Below are 24,733 nucleotides of genomic sequence, written 5' to 3'. Positions count from 1 at the left end.
CCGGCTTGCGGGAGGGCTGGCCCGCTCAGCGGAGCCTCCAGCGGGCTGCTCCCAGCAGGGATCCCGGGGCTTCCCTGGGCGGCTCCAAGGCCACGAGGCACAGGGTGTGCTTCTTCCAGGGGGTGGGGCACCTGGGCGCAGGGCCAATCATGAGCCCTGCAGGAGGTAAGTCTGCCTGAGAGAGAGAGAGAGAGAGAGAGAGAGAGAGAGAGAGAGAAGGGAAGCAAAAGTGCCTCTCTCTCTCTCTCTCTCTCTGCAAATGGCGGAGGAGGCCGTGCGGAGATGGATGCAGAATGGTGTCTCAGTTCCTTTGGAAATATGTGTTTACCAATGGTCTTAGGCGACCCCTGTGAAAGGGTCATTCGACTCCCAAAAGGGTCGCAACCCACAGGTTGAGAACCGCTGTGTTAGATCCTAGAAGTTACACTGTGTGACATAACAGAACAAACTGTTTACATATTATCTCTAGGCTACGTACAGTACAAGTGCAAGCCTTTTTATCATGTAAATCATATCATAATTTGTATTACACACTGCTCTTTTTTAAAATGACATCTGGATCAGTGATCCTTATAAAGCTTGACTTGATACTATCGCTTTTGCCACCATACAAATTTTACCTTTTCACAAAAAACTGAACCTCTAATTAGCAAGGATTTTGTATGCCTTATACAGTCTTATTTTGTAGACATTTTTAAAATTGATATGCAGTATATATCTGTTCATTAATTTGATTCATTAAAATATTAAAATAGGAAGAAGTATGTAAACTATGTATTTTATAACATTTACTAATTATTTTTATTACTATGTTTTTGTTTTGTTTTCTCCTCAGGGAACAACTGGTGTTCTTGGTGTGAAAGGAGAAAAAGGACAATCAGGAAACTATGGCCGTCTAGTACATAAAACTTTCAATTTTCTTGACTTTCATTTTTAATGCAGCATTTCTCAAATGGGGATCTGGCAACTGAAAATGCTAGCTGGGGGATCTGGGAATTGAATCTACTCATCTTCTAAGTTTAGCTAGCTTATTTTTATCTTTAAGGTTCTTACAGGCTTCTCTGGGATTGTTTAAGAATTATATTCTTATAGCATTATCTATAATGTTACATGGGTTTTTTCCCCTTGAAGATTAGACTGTTTTTTAAAATCAAAAATTTTATCAATATTTCTGTACTGTAGATCCCATTATTTAGCAAGATTAAGCAACACCTTTAGTATACATCTTCTTCTCCTTCTCTTTCTCTACCTCCTCCTCATCCTCCTGGTGCACACAAGCCCAGCGTGTTGCTCTTTGCTATTGTTTGGCTAGCACAGAGTAGTGGCTAGAGAAAAGGGGCATTGCTAGTACATCTTCATTGGATAACTAACAGAAATATATGCAAGAATAAACTGCCATGCTAAAAGCTCTACCACCTAAAATGGCCCAAACTAACATAGTTTTTACCTTTTTAAATGCAAGGTAAAACATAATCGTAACAAGACACACAGCAAAAAGGGAATGCATACGAAAACATCAAAGCTCAACAGAGTCATCCCAAGCACCACAGAGTCTTTACCATTTAAATATTACCAGAATTTGAAGAGTAACAACACATAAGAGCATGCAAAGGACACACATGCAAAAGTTCACTGGAAATGATCATAAATAAAGGGCAGTTACTAATCATCCAACATGTGGTCATATGACCATGGGGGGAGGGCCATTGGGACTTCGTAACTGGGTCATAAGTACCTTTGAGGGAGTCCATCATAAGTTTAAATGGTCATAAGTGACCGGTCATAAGTTGAGGACTACCTGTATGAACACTGCAGTTTTTGTTGTGCATTAAAGCAGTTCATCTTTTTCCCAGGCTTCTGCATGAGCTTAAAAAAAAATTTGATGTTTAAGGAGTTGATTCATTGGATAACTGTTTTCAAGCTTATGTAGAAATCTGAAAAAAAAAAGATAGCTTGCTTTAATAAACAGTAGAGAGATTCTATTCTTGTGTAAGTCCTAAAACACTTCTGAGATATTGTGGAAGCATGCACAGCCCTACAGCTGTATAGAGACTGTTTGATGTGGTAGAACTTGTGCATAATGTATAAAATGAAGGAAGGAAGAAACCTGTACCTTGAAGCAGGGGTCCCCAATCCCCAGTCCGTGGACCGGTACCAAGCTGTGGCATGTCAGCAACTGGTCCGCACAAACAAGCAACGCCCCATCTGTGGGATGCAAGCAGCACATAAAACCACGCACTCTCTAGTCCATGGAAAAACCTTTCTCCACGGAATTGGTCCTGGTGCCCAAAAGGTTGGGGACCTCTGCCTTAAAGGGACCAAGAGCTGAAAAGAAATGTCCTTGAAAATGAGAAGGGGAAACATTAGAAGGTAACCCAGCCAAAGCTATCCCAAGGCTGACTTGGGAGTTGTAATTCACAATTTGACAAGGAACAGAATGGAGACTATATGAAGGTTCAAGGGATATTCTGTTCACTTTACAGATGAGAGTTTTTATCAACATTAAACATTGATACAATTTTTGTTTTGTTTACAGGGAGATGTTGGAGATGAAGGACCTAAAGGGAATCAAGGGAAACCTGGATCCAGAGGGAATAAGGTTGGGCTCCAATTTCTGTTAGTGAATTTTTCTATACAAAGTATAAAATGTATCTATGATGTAGATCAGCTTTTCCTTCTTTGATTGTTTCCAGATGAGCTAAGACTGATTGATCATATACCATAAAATTTGTGTTGTGACTCTCAATACAGATTTTATTCCAACTACCCTATATAATGTGCTCAAGCAGAAGATGTTGGGAATTGGAGTCCTAAAATGGTGTTGAAGACATCAAATATAGAAAACTAAAAATGTTTACATTCAGTTTCTTCAAGATTTATCCCCCCCCCCCACTTCCAAACACATACTTTGGCCTTTAGAGTTTATTTGGTGTAATGGATTGTGAATGCTGAACTCCAGACATAAACCATCTGGTGATGCTTTTCTCATCACTGATGGAAAAATGGATCAGTTGATGTTTAACTATTTTGATAGAAATGCAGCTCATTAAGATAGAGGCAACTACACTTCATGTCAATCATGATCAAAAGCAACTGAAACAATAAAAACAGCATACCTAGGAATCCCCCAGATGTTATAAGCTTGGGTTAAGTTGTAAGCCAACACTGTTAATGTGAACTATGAGGGTATTTTGTCAATACTAAAATAGAGCCAGTAGCTTAGTATTTACAAAGTGATAAACAGTAAGAAAAATATCCCCCAAATATCTGATCTTGATTTTATATTTAAAATATTGGCACTAGATGGTTGCAGCATCATGTATTATTTTAAAATTATCCATACCTCTATTTATGTTTATCACACCTATTTGTTTCTCACATGTACTTACTTATTTTGGAAAAACAGGGAGAATCTGGAGAACCTGGAAAGAAAGGAGAAAAAGGTTCCCTTGGCCAGCAAGGAATAAGGGTTTGTTCTTCATTTTCATTATCTTCTTGTAAATGTTTGATTGAAAAAAAAAACAAACAAATTGCCAAAGGATTTAAAAGGGATGTTAAAATGGCCCATAATAATTTTTGTGTTTTGGGATTCAAGGCATTGAAGCACGACACATCATAAAACAAGTTTCTTTTATTTCACCTTAACTCCACTCCAAGCAAGTGCAAAATGGGCACACAGGCCTTTTATAGTTTTCCAATCCCCAGGCAGTCCAGCCAATAGGGATCCTTCTTTCTTCGCGCCTTACGCATGCGCAGCAGTCCAGCGCCAGCCAGTCTGGTCCCGGGCAGCTTTTAGGTTGCCCAGGACCATTTGCAACATTTCTGGGCCTGCTGAATTTCCTCATCAGGCCCAGGACACGACAGTAATATATAGAGGCATTCAGTAATAGACACGTTTTCCTACACAAATACTGTACTAGTTGAGCTCAATAACTTTAAAATCTAAATAGGTTTAGTCCTAAAATGTTTGAAAACCTTGCATATCAGTTTTCAGTCCCTTTTAAAATTTGACTGACTTGGACTTTAATTGATCGAGATTCATAAAAGCCCAAAGAAAAGATATCAGACTCTAAGATGAATGGAGCCAATAAGCTTCAGGGCAAAAAACTGGGTTACTTATCTGGAGTAAAACCCTGGAAACAATGGGAAGAAGGGATTTCCTTTATTTATATGGATTTTCAAACTCTGTAAATTCATTGTGGATCATGAATGAAATAGTTTGAATCCCCTTCTGCTGGAATAAAAGTACCGTTTGGGTTGAGAGAGAAATAAGCATAGCCCTCATTTTAATATTCCAGTTGTGCACTTTTCTAGACCAAGAGGCCTTTCAGACAATCACTCATATCCTCTTCACCTTTCAAGGGCAATCTGTTTTACATGGGGGCTACCTTTGAAATCTACTCAAAAGGAACAGCTACTCCAGTCCACCTGGTGGCATGGACAGGGTAATGCCTCACATTATGCTTATGTGTCATCCCTGTTTTGTGATTCGCATGGGTTGTCATTTGGCTTTTGAGTGCAGATTTAGGTGCTGGTTATCACTTTTAAAGCCCTGAATAGTACTATAGGGCCTAGCTATATGAAGGACCATCAATCTCCAATAGTTTCTCTGTGCCAGTGAGATCAAGAAGAATGGGAGACCCCAAATCCCCACAATCAAATCTATGATCACTTTAACATATAATTGGCTGCTCATAGATTACTCTGAAGTAATTTTTGCAGCTGCAATCCTAATTCTTTCTTTTGTTTATATTACAATCTTTGCTGATTCTGCAGAAATGTAAGTTGCACTAACACACGGCATAAAAAGAGATAATTTGTTCTTGGTAACTTTGACTTCTGTTTTGATGAAAAGCTATTGTAAGATGTATTACAAACAATAGCATAATTCTAGGTCAGTGATGGCGAACCTTTTAGAGACCGAGTGCCCAAAAACTGCCCCCCGCCCCTGCTCCACCTCCCACCTGCAGGGCCACACACGGCCTCCATGGCCCACCGCAGCAAATCACCCAGGCAGCCCTGCAGTGCCATGGCAGCCACGTCCTCTGCCCATACCCCGCAGCATCATCTGCACGCTAGGGGGTATGAGGGGGTAGTCTTGTCCCTGCTGCCCGGCTATGTCCTTGGCTGCGCTGGTCTGTGCGGGCCGCGCCCAGGGGCAGCTCTCCTCCAGGGGGGCTTCTGGTGAGGAGGGGGCCACAGGGGAGGCGGGGCTGGGGCAACGGTGCGCATGCCCACAGAGAGGGCTCCGAGTGCCGCCTCTGGCACATGTGCCATAGGTTTGCCACCACTGGTCTCGATGCTGCATATTAAAAAGTTACAAATGCAGTGAGTTGAAGAAAATATAAAATATATCTTTATCTGTTCTAGGGAGAAGAAGGAACTGTTGGTTTTGGCAATATAGGAAGGAAAGGAAGAAAGGTAATCATATCCGATTAATTATTAATTTGGGCTTGGGTTCTTTTGAGAACATAGCACAATTCACAATTTAAACAAAGAAAACCACAGGGAAAAACTTACAAACTAAACTATGCTTCTCTGAGATGGATAACCACCTGAATCTCACTTTAACGGATTGATTGTATCATATCAAGATATATGGGGGAAGGGGTCTTGGGAGGAATGAGCAAAGAATATTAGGAGTATATCGTAGGTGTCACCCAAGGTTTGAGAGTCATCCCAGTCATCCAGTTAAAGCAAGCTAGCACGTATATTGAGCAACAGCCATACATCATATGGCGTAGATGGATGGTCATTTTAATGACAATGGCAAAGAAATCATTTTGTATTCTATGGAAGAAGGCACTAACATGGATAATATCCCACTGATTTAATATTTTAACATTGTAGCTCCTGTTTAGTTGTGCCCTGATTAGTAATTATTTCCCCAACGTGCTCAGTTTCTCAATTTTGCTAAATAAACTAGGTTTCCTTAAGTAAATGAATTTTGTGTTACTTCTAGAAGGTAATTATAGGATATCTGTTTTCATTATAGGGTATAGATGGATTACCTGGTGACTTTGGAGAGCAGGCAAGTCTATACATATATCCCACAATTGCATTTCTTACAATATTTTGAACTGGTTGTACATACACAAATTTCTAAAGCAATTGCCATAAGGGATGGGATAATACTAATTCATGGAGAATATCCAATAGTGGCTTTCAGTAATGCTCAGTTTGTATGTTAGCCTTTTCCCCTTATTTTTGTGGTTCCCAAATGATTATACACTCTTCAGTTTTAAAACCATTCAATAAACTTTGAGAATCACATCTGTGTCTTGCAAGACATAAGGTAAATTAGATACAGTAATATAGATGCATATTAATAGTACAATTGTTATACTTTTTCTATTTGGTGGTTCTTTGTGTATATGTTAGAAGTCAACTGCACAACCATCCCACAGAAAGATAAAAAAAGAGAAAATTATAAAACCTGTTTCATCATATTGCTTTGCAAACTGCATAATTTACATTCTTGGATTCCTTCTTTTCATCTGTTTTTACACAAAAGGAAGAAATAGCCCAACCTATCAAAAGCAGCACTGAGGAAAATAGAACAAGTATTTAAATAAAAATAGGCAAGGAATTAGTAAGAGAATACCTACCTACCCTGGATGATTCCAAATCACCTGGGCCAGATGATTATATCCAAGGGTATTGAAGGAGCTGCCAAATGTAATTTTGGAGCTACTGAGTGTAATTTTTCAAAGCTCATGTAGCACAGGAAAAATACCAGAGGATAGAAAAGAGTTGACGTGGTTCTAATCTACAAAAAGGGGAGAAATGAATCCAGAAAACTATAGGCTAATCTGGTTGACATCAATATCTGGAAAAATCCTGGAAAAGGTAAGAGGAGGATTTGTGGGCACCTAAAAACAAACAATGATTACTATGACTGTGAAGTTTCTTTTTCTCGTATAAGTGTATATATGTGGGTATGCATAATGGTATTTTTTGAGAACTGAATGCAACAAAATTTCATTTTTAATGTATGCTGATTACATGCTGTGTACATTCAAAGTGACAATAAAGTTTCTATTCTATTCTATTCTATTCTATTCTATTCTATTCTATTCTATTCTATTCTATTCTATTCTATTCCATTCCATTCCATTCCATTCCATTCCATTCCATTCTATTCTATTCTATTCTATTCTATTCTATTCTATTCTACACAAACAAGCTCATTACTAAGAGCCAGCATGGGTTTGTTAAAAACAGATCATGCCAGATAGATCTTGTTGCCTTTTTTTTTGATAAAGTAAATTAATGGGTCAGTGAAATGGTGTGACATGGGACAGGGGTCCCCAACCCCCAGTCCATGGACCAGTACTGGCCCGCAGCATGCCAACAACTGGTCCACACAAACAAGGAAAGCCCCATCCACAGGTTGCAGGCAGCACACAAAACCACACCCCCTCCGGTCCACGGAAAAACCTCTCCATGTAACCAGTCCCGAACCTTTTGGGATAGGATACTTGAACTTCAGCAAAGTGTTTGACCAAATATACCACAATCTACTTCTTGGTAAGATAGAACAATGTGGGATAGACAGTATCATCACCATAAGGATATGCAACTGGCTGACCAGCCATATTCAGAATGTAGTCCTCAATGGAACTACATCTACAAGAAGGGAAGCATGCAGTGGGGTGATACAAAAAAAAATTGTTGAAACCTAGGAAAGTGTGCAGAGAAAGATGATAAAGGTTCTGAATGCTAAATCATATGACAAACGGTTGAGAGAGCTAAGTACGTCTAGCCTGTTGAAGAGAAGGATTAAGGGTGAGATGATAACTGTCTTCCAGTACTTGATGGATTGTCACAAAGAAGAGGGTTTAACTTATTCTGTAGGACACCAAAGGGCAGGACAAGAAGTAATGGGTGGAACATTATTAAAGAGAAATCCAGCCTAGAAATAAAGGAGAAATTTTATGACAATGAAACAAATAATCAATGGAATAGCTTTTCTCTTGGGGTTGTAGGTGCTCCATCATTGGAGGTTTTCAAAAATAGACTGGACAACTAGAATGTTATAAGACTCCTGCCTTGAACAGGGTTTGGACTAAAAGATCTCCAAGGTTCCTTCCAATTCTATGATTCTATGTTTCTATGTCATAGTTTTCTTTTTGTAGTTTGCTTATCATCTCTTCAAATCTATAATTCCAATTATTTAGTTTAATTCTTTGTAACTTTAGTTAAAACAGATAATTCTGCCTATCAGAATAAGCAGCAGTATACTGTGTTTTTGTATTGTTATATATTATATATTTTATATACATTTTATAAACTTTGCTTTATATTCCATTTGGCAGGGGAAAACTGGAGATATGGGCAATCCTGGAAAAAGTGGACTAAAAGGGAAAAGTGGAAGAATGGTATTGTGAAACAAGCTATACAAAAACTATTTTAGTGTTTGTGGTTTTACCTGCTGTATTTTTAATTCTCATTGAGTTGTCAAAATTTCCTGGAAGCATGGCTGCCTGACATCACATTTCTAAAACCAACAATATACTTGTAGTTATGATTCATTTGATGGCTTGAAGTAACTGCCATTCATTTCAACATTGCAACATAAAATAATAATCAAACTTCAAATACACAAGAATATGACATATCCAGTTATAAAAATTCCACAGAAATCCTCATGGAGAATCATGCATTGCTTTATTAGTGTTTTGGAATCTATGTTGACAGTACAGCTTGGATTTTGTCTTATAATAACACTGAGATCTTTCAGCAGGATCTCTGTCAATATAATGTAAATGGATATGAAAGGTGATACTCAGAGTCACCTGTGACTTCTTCAGATGCTCTGTTGTGTTCTATATATCTGAAATCTTACTAGATATCCAAACTTTGTGAAATTAGTTTGTCCATTTAGACTGTAACTTCTCAAGCAATTACTGATTGCCATAGAAAACAGCAGTGATATGTGAACAAAATGTATTTGATGGAAATTTTGCAATACTTATCACATACAGGCTCTGTCAGGGCTACTTTACCTTGGCTGCAGCCTCTATTTGTATAAGCAGAGAACTTTCAGCATTGTTCTTTACTAGCAAAAATTGGTTATGGCCAAGAAAATTCTAGAGCTATGATGTCAAAGAGAAGTGGGCAATGGGAAAATTGTTTTTTCTGGATAATAATACATACTGTGCAACTCTTGTAAAGCATTTCGTTCTTAATATTTTTTTACTATGCTGTTCTTTCCCACATTTGCTGCTGAAAGGCCACTGCCTCAAAATCTTGTTGGCAATCTATAAGTGTGCAGTCTTTTATATTGCTCCTGAAACAAATCAGCTTTTGTTTCTCAGGGTACTCCAGGATTAATTGGCAATGGTGGCGAACTAGGAACATGGGGTTATCCTGGACATCTGGTATGTAATTAATTAATTGAAGCTGTGCTATTGTACTTATATGCGTGTCAACTTTATGTAGAAGACAGCTGGGATTTAACATGCACATTTTTTTAATTCCATCCCTTCCCCTCCCCAGAAGATACCAAATTATCTGAGTGATCTATCAAATACAGCCAAAATGAAGCATCTAGATCTAATAGGCCTTCAATGGATTTCTGTTTAGATGTGAATTGTTTATTTCAATTATTTCAGCTAGATAAAGTCTTAATATGTTATAATAAAGTTTTTAAGGGTCCACAAAACCCTTGATCATGGTCTTGAAAGGACAATCAATTTAAGTGCATTTATTTTGATCTTCTGAAGGTAAGTTTCATTTATTTATTAATCCTTTATTGTCAAAGTACAACATGTGTACAATGAGATTGGCTGAGTCTCCCTTCGTGCACCCCCCCCCGTCACAACTCACAATGACAACAAACATACAATCTTATTGCACCATATGAACTTATTGCACAACGCACCAGCCCCGCAAGTCTATCATACATGGGGTTATTTTCACATACAGATCAAGCTGATTAATCCTTGATTGCAACTATGTTTTTTTCTATAAGTTTTTATTGATTTTTTAATACAATTCAAATATGCTTATTCAACAAACGTGTTGTCTGAGTTTATCATTTACTAATACAAATTAAATTCCTGATTCCTAATACATTTCTCCAGCCATTGATAAAATAAATCACAAGTTTGAAAATATTCTGTTTCTTCTTTTTCTTCCAACCTCAGAGTAAGTCTGTCCATTTCCACACAGTACAGTATTTTTTATTATTATTTCTTCCTCTGATGGTATTTCTTCATTTTTCCAATATTGTGCGAATATAATTCTTGCCGCTGTTATCACATGCAAAATCAAATATAAACTTTGTTTATCAAGCTTTTCTGGCAATATACCCAATTTAAAAAGTTCAGGTTTAAAATCTACATGTTTTCCCAACATCTTTTCTTGCCAAGTATGTATTTTTTTTCCAATATCTCTTTGCTTTTACACATGTCCTGCATACATAATAAGTACCTGGTTTATAATTACATATAATTTATCTGACATAATTACAACATTTATCTGACATATTTTTAAACATTTTTGCTAATCTTTCTGATGGCAAGTGCCATCTATAAAACATTTTGTATAGATTTTCTTTGTATGTCCATATTTTCTCAAGACTGACTAGATTTAGATGTACGAATGCTTCCATTGTTGAAAGCCATCATGGAATTTTCAAATATATTTTACATTTTATTTTTTCCCATGTTAATAACAACAACAACAACAACAACCCACTGCTCAGGCAGGTAACCTTATATCATTTCAGACAAATGGCTGTCCAGTTTCTTCTTAAAAACTTCCAGTGTTGGAGCATTCACCGCTTCTGGAGGCAGGTTGTTCCACTGGTTAATTGTTCTAACTGTCAGGAAGTTTCTCCTTAGTTCTAGGTTGCTTCTCTCCTTGATTAGTTTGCATCCGTTGCTAATCCATTTCTAATATGATGGTTTTGCAAATATTTATGATTTTTATTTTTCCCATACCATAAGAAAGCATGCCAACCAAGTTGTAAGTCATGTCCCTCCAAATACAACAATCTTTTATTTCTAAGAGTTATCCAGTCTTTATAGGTATTGTTTGGAATAAAAACAATATTTTTGGTAATATATTCATTTTCCCTGTAACGATTCTTCCTAACATCGACAATTGCAGATTTTTCCATTTTTCCAAGTCAAGTTTTATTTGATTTAGTAGCTTTATGTAGTTATCTTCTTTTATTGTTGAACATCTTGCTGTCAGGTATATTCCCAAGTATTTAACCTTTTTAACTATTTGATTTTCTGCCAATTGTTTTTCTTTTTGTTTATCTGTGAGATTTTTAACTATTACTTTAGTTTTTTCTCTATTTATCTTCATTCCTGCTATCTCTCCAAACTGTTCTATCTTTTCCAATAATTTAGGAATCATCTCTAAAGGTTCCTCTAGAATAAATACCATGTCATCTGCAAATGCTTGCAATTTATATGTTTCACCTTTTATTTCCAGTCCTTTAATTTCTGAGTCCTGTCTAATGTTTCTATTTAAAACTTCCAAAGTTAAAATAAATAACAATGGGGATAGTAGACATTCTTGCCTTGTGCCTTTTCTTATATTGAAATTCTCTGCTCTGCCTGAGCAGGAGGTTGGACTTGATGATCTCCAAGGTCCCTTCCAACTTTATTGTTGTTGTTGTTGTTGTTGTTGTAAAATTGTTTCAATGGATCCCTGACTGCTGGACTAGATGTTCCAGAAGAAGGTGCAGAAGAGGGGGGTTTTTGGTTTTGTTTTTTTTTGGTAATTTTTTGTAATTGAGCAAGTTTTGTACACCCACAGGCAGGAGAAAAAAGAAAAGAAAAAAAAGTCAACTGATTTAGGCTATAATCCAATCATAAAAAAGGCCAACTGCTTTAAGCTAATCCAAGTATTCCAATCAATTCAAAAATATAAAAAATATCTGTCTCCAAATAATTTCCATAATAGTTATATCCAAGGTCAGAAGATATCATTGTAGAAAGCCTTTTGTAGTATAAAGTCACACAAAGTTATTTTTGTTTATAACAGGTGTTAACCCAAGGTCAGCAATTTCTCTGATTTTTTTTGTATTATTGTAGTATCTTCTTCTCACCACTAGATGTCCTCATTTAACTGTAATGTCTATATCCAGGTCTAAAAGGATTTTAAAACTGCTTTCTCACAGAAAATAAATAGAAAATTTTTCCCATATCATAAAGGTTAACAAAGTTTCTTTAAATCAGTCCCAATTTCATTTTCTGTATGTTCTTTTATATTCCTTAACTTTGTTCCACCATCTAAGAATTTTCACCATTTTTAACTCCCTTCTTCCCAGGTCTTCTTGGGGTCTTTGCTTTTGGAAATTGTCCAATCCAGGGATTTATATTTCTAAGTCCATAGGGAAAGGAAATAGAAAATAGTCTCACCCAAATCTCAGCATGTTGTTAACAATCAGCTGTTTAGTGGCATGCATTGGCTTGCCACATTCTTTGCTTTCTTTCCTGGTTATCTACGACTTAGGCTGCGTATTTATCAGCAACCTTTCTCCTGCCTGTTTGAAGAGTTTTTTTTTTTTGTTTGATTGGGCCAACCACCATCAACTCCAAGCTTCCAAGGCTTCCCTTCCTCCTCCTCACCTTTCCTGGGCAACTTTCTGACCCCTTGGGGTCACCAGATGGAGCGAAATTGGACTAGGAAACTGGAGCTCGTTTTTTTTTTTTTTTCATCCATGCCGTCATGACACCAACGGGAAGCTCTCTAGTGTCCCAGCAGATGGCCTTCAGAGGCAGTCATACTGCCACCCAGATTAATAGCCATTGATCTCCAGGACTATGGTGATTTGGCTCTTTTTTTAAAATCAGACTGGTAATCAGTATCATATCTCATGGTAGCAAGTTCCCAAATTTAATTATATGTTGTGTAAAAAAAAAAAAAAAACCTTTTGTCTGTTCCTGATTCCTCCAGGATTCAATGTCATTAGGCAACCTCTGGTTCTTGTTCTACAGTAACATACTGGATCAATTTGTAATTTATGGCTAAAGCACAATGAGGGTAAGGTAAGGTAGAGTTGTTTGGGCTTAATGCAATGCACACATATAGTTATTTTTGTCTATAATTTGCAGTTTATGCATAACAATGTGTGTATAAACCAGATTGCAATGATTGCTTAAAAAAATCTATGTAATTAAATTTGTTTGTTGTAATGTTTTGTCTTTAGCCATAGGGATTTCCTAACTTTTTAACTATAACGACATAAACTATAATGAAGAGATCATTCTAGATAGCAACATCCTATCATTCATTGTGGGCCTTCTTTTGATTAGTATATCTGCTACAATTTTTAGCATTAAATATGTGCCCATATTATTAAGGTGACCAACCGTCCTCCTTTAGGGAGGACAGTCCTCCTTTTTTAAGTTCTGTCCTCCCTCGAAAAGCGTCCTCCTTCATGTCCTCCTTTTTGATATTTGAAGACTAATCTGCAGGGCTTTTTTTCCCCCTCATAGAAAGCTCAGAATGGCGTTCCGGCACCTTTTTTGATGTTTTTTTTTCAACTTTTGCATGAGCTGTGCTACTCCCACTATTGGCTTTCAAAAGCCAATAGGAATTGCTGCTGAGCGCGCCAAAACACCCGGCTGGCAGACTTTGCGCATGCAAGTTGTCTGTATTATTGTTGCAATGAATAAAATGTTTCTTTTATTTACGATATTTTTTTCTTCAATTTATTTGTATCCTCCTTTTCATTGTAAAAATGTTGGTCACCTTAATATTATGTCTGCTGTAAGGCTAAGAATGCTAATTGTGATTAGGTCATAACAATATACCTTTTCACTGGGGGATATTTTAAAATTGACACTCATTAGAATGAATCATTGTTAATTTTATGTCAGAGCAGATATCCTTTATTGGGATTTAAAGGACTTGGAGAAAGACCACATAGATTAATTTTATGGGAGGCCTGACTTCATTTTTGAAGTCAGTGAAAATCACCCACTGAAAATAAGTTAATTTGGACAACATGGTATTAAGAGGCTCATTTTTAAATTTTAAATCAAGAGGCCTCTGAAATGTGAATGGGGTTACATGCAAACAGTAAGTTTCCTATCGCTAGGGCTCACTGAAGAAAACAAGGAAGGATCTTCATAGTTGGTACTGCAGAGTGTAAGAAATTTGCTGGCCACTCCTAAACTTTTCTTGTGGAAATGTCAAAAGATTTCTTCTGCCTCCAGCCTAGGTAACTTAGTTATATATAGTAATTATATCAGTACAGAAGCATCTTGCTCTATGATATAAAAATCTTAAACTTGCAGAGGAAGCTATAAATTATTTTGCAAAGCTCTAATTCTAATTTTATTCTTCTAGGGTCCAAAAGGAGCAAAGGGCCAGCCCTTCTATTCAGTATGTATTACTAAGATGTATTGATTATATTTTTTCATCATACATTTATTTCTACACCAAGATACCCACTGGCTTCCATTAAAATAAAGATGTTCCACTGAGTCCTTTTCTGGTGTGAATGTTAACATACGTGCAGACATCAAACTTATATGTTGATCAGATGGATATCTGCAGGATGCTACATAATTGGAGTAGTATTATGAGTGGTTAGTGAGAATCTGAAATCTGATCGCCTCCTATCTAACAAGTTCAAAATATATTGGAATGGTGATTCGTATAAATCCTTGGCAAAAAATTCATAGTGGCTTGATGTTGCTGCCGCAGGACATATAGAATGTGCCAACTTTGGAACATTGCATTAAACCATCAATACACATTCTTTTTATCTAATAATATTTTTACGTTTCATTTTTTCAGCCCTGTGAACTTATTGAATACATACAGAAACACAGCCGTAAGTGTCTCCACTTGATCTTTAGTATTAAATGACAGAAATATCAACCAAGAGCACAAATCAGGAAGAAGAGAGAATATGATATATAACAAAATACTGATTTAATTTAATCATCTATAATGGGAACAGTGAGGCTCTTAGCTCTAATTAATTGAATTTTATTTATTTAAAATATATGTATGTATACTGCTTCTCATTAAAAATGGTTACAGGATTGGCTAAGAATCAGATCATGTTGTTTGATTCTTATGGGATTATAATAGCATAAGAACAAAACAATAGAACAAGCATAGGTGATGTAACCAAAGCTACATCATTAATCTCTTAACTGAGGAGATCAGAATAATTTTTTATGTACCACTAAAAGGCTACGTTAGCAATAGTGGAGAATATCTGTGGCTTGGGTGTAGGATGAAGGTTTGTTCAGATGTGGGTGTGTCAAGTGACAAACTCCGTTGAAAATGTTACCTAGCCTAGTAACAAAACATTCAGAAACCAGCCCACAAGCTTGGAGAATGAAACTTCAGCCTTAGGTTATGTTGGATTACATTCCTTTGACTGGCTTAGAAACTATGTTAACTGTCTACTACTTTCCTACTTAGAAGAGATTGTACCACTAGTCAGTCAGTCAGGAACACATTATCTCTTTGGTCAAAAATATGAAAAGCATGGCTGTTTACTTATGAGAGTGCTAGCAAATGGTTAAGACAGTGTGGTCAAACCCAGTGTGATGATGTGTGAAAAATTCAAATGTTTACACAAAAGAAATAACACTACCAAGATGACCAGCTTCCTTTTTTACACCCTATTCCTTGCTGAGGCAGTTATAGGATACCTATAAGCATTAATAAGAACATCTTATAAGAGGATCTCCTCTCTTTAAGAATTTTCAATATCGTATTGCTTGAAATAATATTTTCCTTTCTTTCTTCTATTTAGCCTGCTGGACAGGTGAGTATTTTTCCAACAGTTAATTCTCGTTCTGTTCTGTATGAAAAAATAATGACCTCAGGCAGTATTCTATATTAGTGTTAGTACTGATTAATTTGGCCTGTGAAGCTTCATCGCCTTTTTTCTATCACTTTGCTATTTTGCCACATACAGCCCTTGCTCCATGGTTAATAGCAGGATAAGAACAGGCACTTGAAGCAAGATCATTGGAGAGTTAGATTCAGATAAAGGATGAGGCCACTTCAGAATGCATGTCTTCCAAAGGATGCAGCTCTTTTATTAATGTAGGCTAGGTGCTTTGCTTGTTCCTCTTTTAAATGCTTTGTACCATTATAATATGCATATATGTCACAATTCTGGTTTTTTATGTTTTGTTGTCCTGTCCACTTTTATAACCCCCCAAAATATTGCCTTCAAATGTTGTTGATTGCTGTCCTTAGGCTAGACATGATTATTTTAATAGATATGATCTATTTGCCTTCTAGAAATACCAAAATGTCCAGCACATCCTACAGAATTAGTATTTGCCTTTGATATATCTCAAGATACCAATTCTGAGATATTTGAAGAAATGAGAAAGACTGTCATTGATATTGTGAACCAAACAAACATCAGAGAGAGCAATTGTCCTGTGGGAGCCAGAGTGGCTGTTGTGTCCTACAGCTCCAAAACCAACTACCTGATCCGCTTTACAGATTTCCAAAGCAAGACCAAGTTGTTGCAGGAGCTCAATAGACTTTCTTTCCAGAGAACAACCAACAGACGGGACATTGGTGGATCCATGAGGTTTGTTGCCAGGCATCTCTTCAAGCGAACTCTCCAAGGTGCTAATGTGAGGAAAGTTGCTGTCTTCTTCAGCAATGGAGAGTCCGACCATCCTAACTCAATTGGCACAGCAGTCCTAGAATTCACTGCCCTGGGTATCCAGCCAGCAGTCATTTCTTTTAAAAACATCCCTGAAATTACCCAAGCTTTTGAGGTGAGAAACTTGACCTTTTTTTTTTTTTTTTGGTTATCAGAAGCATCCTCTCAAGAAATTTAGCATATGCTCTATGGAGCTTGATATAATATTTAAGCATTACAGATCAAAATACCATAAATAGAGGCCTTTTCATTGGTATATCCCTCTTATTCTGCCTTGCAGATTTGTGCTGTTCAATAAATATATTTTATTGATTCCATCTACTCCTCCTACGGAGGGTATTCAGGAGTTCTAGATAGCCAATGGATGGTAGTCACTCACCCATTGGTGGTATCATCCTGGTTTTGTTGTGGTTATGCCTTTACCGAGTTTCCTTTTCACTGTGAGAAAAGAGGCATAAAACAATATCTAGATTCTGTATGGGGAAGGATGAAGCTATTCTTCGGAGCTGCTGGGGAGGAAGAGGGGATATGGCCCAATCAGCACAATGCTTTAGTTGCTAGAAGGATGGGAAAATAAAGCAACAAAACAAGGTGAGGATTTCTACATCACAGTTCCAGAAGACCCAGTGCAGAAATTGTTTTTGCAAAATATTAATTCAAAATAATTAATTAGCTGAGCCTAGTGATGTCAGTTGGACAAAGGGAGACAATATAGATATAAAATTGAAATTACCTCCACCTATAGAAGGATACTGAAATGAAGACTAAATAGCCTAACATTATCTTGCCTGGCTAATTTACCACTACCCACATCTTCTTCCCAGACTAGAATTTTGCACCAAGGTTTCTACTCTTGAAATCCAAAACTGGGATATAAGTTTACTTGTCTTACCAGCATGGCACTATGGCACAATACCAAAAGACAATGTATCATATCTATATCAAGAAGTTGTTGTGGATAAATATGGAAAGCTGTCCTTATCTTTTAGAATTATACTGTATATTTCATGTGCAACAGACATGTTTTGCCCATGTATTGCAACTTTTTTACACTTAATTAGTTGTGGTTTAAGGACATCTTCCTTATGATGAAAAGAATATATTTTTATGAAATCCCAGCTGTCAAGCATCAATTCTTATCAAACATTGTCCTGCAAGCTGTCATGGGATTTAGCAACGATGCAGATAGAATCAGGCATCTTACCATCTGTTTGCCAAGCTATATTTTTATTTTCCATTATTTTAGATGGACAGCACAGGATTGTTTCAAGTTATCCATCTCCATCAGAAGAGTGATTATCTTTCAGTCTTAGAACGACTTCAATTGTGCGTAATTTGCTATGGTAAGAGCACAGGAAAATTGCAAAGTAATCAGATCTCAATTTCAGTAATTTTCTATAATTAAAATGTTTATGTATTATTTGTAGACAAATGCAAACCAGATGAATCTTGCTTCAGAACTCCACCTTTCGAACCTGAGGCTTATATGGATGCTACATTCATTCTGGAAAATTCTAGGAAAATAAGCACTACTGGATTTGAAGAACTAAAACATTTCCTAAGTAGATCATTGGACAGCTTTGACATTTCTGCAAATCCAAACACCTCTTTGATAGGTGATCGGATAGCTGTTGTGAGTCATGCTCCACCGAATTTCCAATTCCAAAGACAAGAGCTTCCAGTAAAAGTTGAGTTTGACTTGGTGACATATGAAAGCAAAAGACAAATGAAAAGGCATATTGAAAAGTTTGTTCAGAAACTAAATGGAGAAGTAGCACTTGGTCATGCCTTGGAGTGGACAATCAATAATATCTTTTCAGAAGGACCCAACCAGAGAGAGAAAAGGGCTATTTTTGTCGTATCTGTAGGAGAAACAAGTCATTGGGATAAGGAAGTACTGAGAGATGCAGCCCTAAGAGCCAAATGCGAAGGCTATGCTGTATTTGTGCTTTCGATAGGGCCTGAGTATGATTACATAGAACTTATGGAACTGGCAAGCCTTCCCTTGGAACATCACATGGTACAACTTGGCAGAATCCACAAAGCTGAACTTGAGTATGCAGTCAAATTTCTGAAGCCATTAATACATCTGCTCAAGAGTAAGTTGCATGATAGTTGATTGCTTTGTAGAGAACTCAAAACAAAAAAAGGAAAGAAAAGAAAAGAAATACTGACAGAGAAGGGTGTTTTTGTTTCTATTGAATAAGCAGGACTGGCATGAACTTTCTCTTTAGGGAGATGCTTAAATCTTTTAGAAAATGAAATGATACTTCATTAAAAGTCTTTTTCAGTTGTGTAGTGGTAGAGATGAAAGCAATGTTTGTGTCAAGTCTTTTGAAAATATTTTAGCTAAATCAGCTAAAATATTTGGGCGAGGTTCAGATCAGAACTAGAAAGACTGAAAGAATCTTGAAAGAAAGATTGATATGAAGGTTAATGAAATTAAAAGATGCAAGGACAAAGCATGGGTTTGGATTCTTTGGACTGAATTGCAAAATTAGCTGAGTTGCTAAACCAGTAACTTTGTGTTCAGATCAACTGAAATAAGAAGAACCAGGTTATTACTGCCTCATGTTTTTATATTTCTGTCAGAAAAGTAAAGAAAAACCATTACATCAGGGAAAGACAGTAGCTCATACTTAGCCCAGGTTTTCTGCAGGTAGATAAAGGTCTTCAGGAAAACAAAAAGAAAAAAAAAAGTTTGCTATATATATTTTTTAAAAAAACTTCATTGTGGCTTTTGGGCCAGAGAACACAACTAAATATATTAACCAGTAATTATTAATAAAATCTTTTAAAAAGTTGATTTTTCCAACCTGCAACATTTATTAAATTTAAATAGTTAATCATCCTCTTCTAAATAATATTTTTGAGCTAATGAAATCAAGAAAAGTAACCACAATAATTTAGGATAGGAAACTAGAGACAATAAATCAGAACTAGATAGGGAAAAAAAACCTACCCAATGACCTTTGCGTCCCAGAATATGCTGAAACTTTGACAACTGGTTTTGGCCCAATTGTAAGTATTAGCCTTGATTTGAAGGCAAATCATGAATTTATCATGATATTCAGTGTTCCCATATTCTACCCTGCACACCTAGAAACAGAACCAAATATATTCATGCGCATCTATTCCATCCCAGAGAAACAGCCCTTCTCTTCTTTGAAATTCATAGTTCAGCCATACGTTGCACAATCTTTTAATTACAGGTAGTCTTTGACTTATGACCACAATGGAGGCCAAAATTTCCATTGCTAAGCAAGACAGTTGTTAAGTGAGTCATGCCCCGTTTTGCAATTCCCCCCCCCCGCCATAGTTGATAAGCAAGTTAAAACTATTGTTAAATTAAACATTTGGTTGTTGTGAATCTGGCTTCCCCCACTGATTTTGCTTGCTGGAAGCCAGCTGGGAAGGTTATAATTGGTGATCATATGACCCTGGGACAGTACAAGTCTCATAGATAAATGCAAATTGTCAAGTGCCCAAATTTTGATCAAATTACCATGAGGATACTACAGCAGTGTGAAAAACTGATCATAAGTCGCCTTTTTTAGTGCTGTTGTAACTTTGAACTGTAAGTCGAAGACTACCTGCATATGGTTGACAAGGTCAAAGAAATCAATAAAACATATTAGAACTATAAGGGAAAGAAAAAAATTCTCACCAACTAACTGATGTCATTTCAAATGGCATTTAATTTATGGTGAGTTATATTGGTCAATAAAAGAATACATACTTTGCAAAAAAAGTAAAAAAAATCCAAACAATCTCAAAGAACAAAGACTAAGTGTTGAGTTAGAGATTATATCTGAGATTTTAGAGAACTACTGTGTTTTGAAAATACATGATAGTGGGGTAAGTAAACCAGTAGGCTACAATTTATATCAAGAGAGAAACTGAAAATAGTAAAACCTTACTCTAGCACAATTTTCTCACATGTGAAAATAAATATTACTCACTTGCCATAATGATACGATTTGCCTTAATAGGTAAAATACACAGCTATCCACATCCAGAGCTCAAGAGCATATGTGCAACAATCAGTCGTCAAAAACCAAGGTATATTTCATGGCACCATTGATCTATGTGAATTTCCTTGCCTCAATGATCCGTTGAGAGGTATTGTGTATTCCTGTCTCAAACCCTCATAAGAAATCTTCTTTAGTTCAATTGTCTCAATAGTCTTGCTAGAACTCAATTGTTCTAGCAAGACTATTTTTCTACCCAAACTTTTCACTCAGTTCCTTTGGACTCTCTAGGAATTGGCTTGTATGAGTAAGAATTAGTTTCTTGTTCTTCCAAATTTCTATTTCAGTTGAATGTAAATAGTAACTGCACTGAACTAAAGCTTTTATTGGACAGTGGCAGAAATAGTGGGCTCTGAAATAAAAGATAGATGAATGGCATAGTTATTCTATCCTGAAGGAAATGGCATTCTATCCTGTCATGGCTCCTGTGCTTTTGAAAGCTTGTGAAACCACCTTGTATGAAAATAGCATGTTAAAATGTTCACTTATCCTTCAGATTTGACTCCAGGCTACGTACACACTTCACTTGTTTTCCAACCATCCCATCAAGTTGCAAGCAAAAATATAAAAGCTCACTGAAGCAAGGCAGCTAGCAATCCAATATGGAAACAGCAAGAACCATACTAGTCACTATGGCTGGCAGTAAGCTTCACTTTTAGCCTGTATATGTTGCTCCAATGAGATTGGCCCACTCCTCTTGTTCTGTCAGAAGGGGCCTGCTGCTATCAGCCAAGGAATTTCAGCTGCCAGGGTACAGGAGAAGTGTCCTTTATGTCATGGCACCTGCCCTGTGGAAGTGAAATCCATCCCCACCTTCTGGCCTTCTGGAAAGGCTTGGGACCCCAGTAGAAGTGCATTAGGCTGGAGATGGTTGGTGCGGTGATGGAGAAGACACTTTCCCATCACTTTGTACGACTCCTTGGTCTTTTAGTCTGTTTTTAACTTTTGGAATTTTAATTTGTTTTATATTTGTAATTGTTTTTATATTTATATGTTTTACTGTTTTGTAAGCCACACAGGGTCATTTTGGATAGCAAGATGGGCAGCATATAAATGTAATAATAAATAAAACATAAACATAAAAAATAAGTTGGAACAATAGATGGCCAGTACCTCTGCCTACAATGCCATCACTTGCTTATATTGCAGGAGACAAGAGAAAAGAAATATGAAAAATATAATTGATTGCTATTGAAGTATTGGAAATTGTTTATGCAACAGCAGCAATTCTAACATGATACCTCTTGGTTTTATTTAACAACATATACTTGCTAGAAACTAAAACATGTCTCCAAGTTCCATCAATGTTTTCTTTTGTTGAGAATGAAAGTTCTGGTCTACTTTTGGGTGCTTCTCTCAGGTGCTTTAGAAATTCTTTAGGAACTCTTTACAAAAGAGAATAAAAATTCTGTCATGCTATCTAGCTTTGAGTTTTAATTAAAGCGTAGAAAGCAAGGAACTGGAGACATCAGAGTAAAATTACTAAAAACCCACTTTTTAGTAATAAATTTTCCTCCCCCTCCATTGTTTAATTGCATTATAAAATATGAAAAATTATATATACAGATACTAGCCAAATACATTTATATTTGTATTGTAGAAACTAGAAATGATTAAGGCTGTGACAATTTAGATAAACTAAACTAAAGATAAGAAAAAAGTTTAAATAAATGTTAAATATGATTTCAAAAATATTAATGAACATTAATATTTAATGTTTAAACTGTTTAAACTGTGCAATTAATGCTAAGTATGATGTTGATAAACAGTTGCAAAATGCTTTGAATTATTTCATGAGAAAACTTTCAGTATTTGAATTTATACTTAATACTGAAGTTTCCACTGTATTTCTAGTTATTGTTTTGTTAAACAATAAATATTTAAAAAGAGTGTTAAAAAAGAGAAAAACAAGAACCAAAAAACCTCAAAAGTATCTTTTTGGGAAAAAAAATAGATAAGTACAAACATAGACATTTAAATCTCCTTAAAAACCATACTGTAAGTACTTGTATTTGCCTTGCTGTGCAATGTGTTGTGTATACGTAAGATATTATTGCTAAATTTGGTTAAACCTATCTTACTATCTACTTTGTTCCAGGCAGATCCTTTTTGCTTCTTTTTTGCTTTGTTTTGTATATTGTATTACCGTAAATTCCGGCGTATAAGACAACTTCCGCGAGCGCTGAAATCGGCGCCAAAGACAGGGGTCGTCTTATACGCCGAGTCGTCTTATACGCCGGAAATACTGGTAGTTTCCGGCGTATAAGACGATGTTCTAGGAATGCGGCCCGGCTATAAAGACGGGGGTCGTCTTATACGCCGGGTCGCCTAATACGGCGGCATATACGGTAGTTTTACTATTCTCCAAGTTTAAATTTTTAATCAGTTATTGTTAGCCTAGCCATAAAATTCAGTACAATCCTTTCTTGAGAATTCAGCTATTTCTTATTTCACCAATTTTTAATATTTTTTCTCCAGACTAAGAATGATATAGACTTTTTTTAATGACACACTTGAGAAAATATTTAATGATTTTTTTTAAAAGTAGCACTTTTATGTATTGCATTAAAATCTTTGCCAATACATTGACCCTAGTCTCTATTACATTATTCTATTCGCAGCACTCCATTTGATAAGACTCCATCAAATAAAATTCACTTAATTGATGAGAATGGCTCTGCTTTTCCAGAATACCCGCAAAGTGATTCTTTATTTCCTGAAAATATAGCCAATAATGCTCATCCGTCTGTTGTAAGTAGATTTTCACAAAATAACACCTTTTGTACATTGCCCAGTTATATTATTTGAGTTAGTCAGTTATGTAACTACATAAATTAAGATATAAACATTGCAAACATGTACTTTTAAAAAAAAACAACACCTGGAATTATTTTATCCCTTGTTGTTGATTTCTTCCCCCATCCACCATTACACATCTATATGTAAAGAATGCTAAATATTACTTGGATTGGGCCATATACAGTAGCTGTATAATTAATAATATATAAAGATATTTGGATAGTTAATATTCAAAATATGATGAAAGGGGCAAACTTTTGGCCTCAAAGCACCTTATCATACTTCCAGCTGGACTATATGCAGAAGGTATAAATTACAAGTTACAATTTGACCACCATGTGGAAGTCAGAGCAGATACAAAACCTTCACGCTCATTTCCAAGTTTGGCATTTGGTTCTCTTTCTTTCCTCCCAACTGGTTCATTTGTGCAAAGTGCATAAGCTTGTGAGCAGTGCAGCTATTCATGCCATGGAGAGGTAAGATGACTGTCTGAACAATCCCAGTCAGACTTGCAGTTAATTTGATACAAATAGTCTGGTATCTCCTGGATGTTTAAGATTCCAGCTTCTGTCTTACCAGCCAGCATGGCCAGGGTAAAGAGACTATAGATCAAGAAATGGGATTAGCATCAAATTGTTTGTTACTGAATTAGATGGGTACCGTTCATAGACCTATGGCTGACTTAAATGCAAATGTAGCTTTAAGTATCAATGCTATTGATTGATATCAATCAAGTATGCTCAACTGTAATGAAAATTATATAATCCATATGGCAATTTTCAATCTTAATCTTTTTGAGATTAAACATATTTTGGTAACAACTTTTGGAGATCACTGAAAAATGGATTTAAATATGAGCCAGCAGTGTGCTGCAGCTGCCAAAAAAGCCAACACAGTACTGGGCTGCATTAACAGAGGGATAGAATTAAGATCACATGAAGTATTAATACCACTTTACAATGCCTTGGTAAGACCACACTTGGAATACTGCATCCAGTTTTGGTCACCACGATGTAAAAAAGATGTTGAGACTCTAGAAAGAGTACAGAGAAGAGCAACAAAGATGATTAGGGGACTGGAGGCTAAAACATATAAGGAACGGTTGCTGAAATTGATATGTCTAGTTTAACAAAGAGAAGGATGAGGGAGGACATGATAGTAGTGTTCCAATATCTCAGGGGCTGCCACAAGGAAGAGGGAGTCAAGCTATTCTCCAAGGCGCCTGAAGGTAGGACAAGAAGCAACGGATGGAAACTGATCAAGGAGAGAAGCAACCTAG

The 24,733-nt window shown here is 36.4% G+C and overlaps 1 protein-coding gene across 1 annotated transcript in view; it reads left to right on the top strand.

Moving 5' to 3' along the window:
* Positions 1-24,733, top strand: part of LOC120304995 (collagen alpha-6(VI) chain-like) — a 66,310-nt gene that overhangs the window by 40,165 nt on the left and 1,412 nt on the right. The window contains exons 23-37 of the mRNA XM_039336237.1: positions 836-898; positions 2,537-2,599; positions 3,407-3,469; positions 5,371-5,421; positions 5,996-6,031; positions 8,319-8,381; positions 9,321-9,383; positions 14,320-14,355; positions 14,773-14,809; positions 15,749-15,760; positions 16,246-16,739; positions 17,871-17,967; positions 18,052-18,723; positions 20,617-20,686; positions 23,277-23,406. Of these exons, the coding sequence (XP_039192171.1) occupies positions 836-898; positions 2,537-2,599; positions 3,407-3,469; positions 5,371-5,421; positions 5,996-6,031; positions 8,319-8,381; positions 9,321-9,383; positions 14,320-14,355; positions 14,773-14,809; positions 15,749-15,760; positions 16,246-16,739; positions 17,871-17,967; positions 18,052-18,723; positions 20,617-20,686; positions 23,277-23,406 (1,950 nt within the window). The remainder of the gene's footprint in view (positions 1-835; positions 899-2,536; positions 2,600-3,406; positions 3,470-5,370; positions 5,422-5,995; positions 6,032-8,318; positions 8,382-9,320; positions 9,384-14,319; positions 14,356-14,772; positions 14,810-15,748; positions 15,761-16,245; positions 16,740-17,870; positions 17,968-18,051; positions 18,724-20,616; positions 20,687-23,276; positions 23,407-24,733) is intronic.

The sequence above is a fragment of the Crotalus tigris genome, unplaced genomic scaffold (assembly GCF_016545835.1).
Source record: "Crotalus tigris isolate CLP2741 ecotype Arizona unplaced genomic scaffold, ASM1654583v1 scf7180000017666.27876245, whole genome shotgun sequence".
NCBI classification, from domain to species: Eukaryota; Metazoa; Chordata; class Lepidosauria; order Squamata; family Viperidae; genus Crotalus; species Crotalus tigris.
Note: the sequence above shows the minus strand (reverse complement) of the source record. Positions and strands in the feature narration are given on the sequence as shown.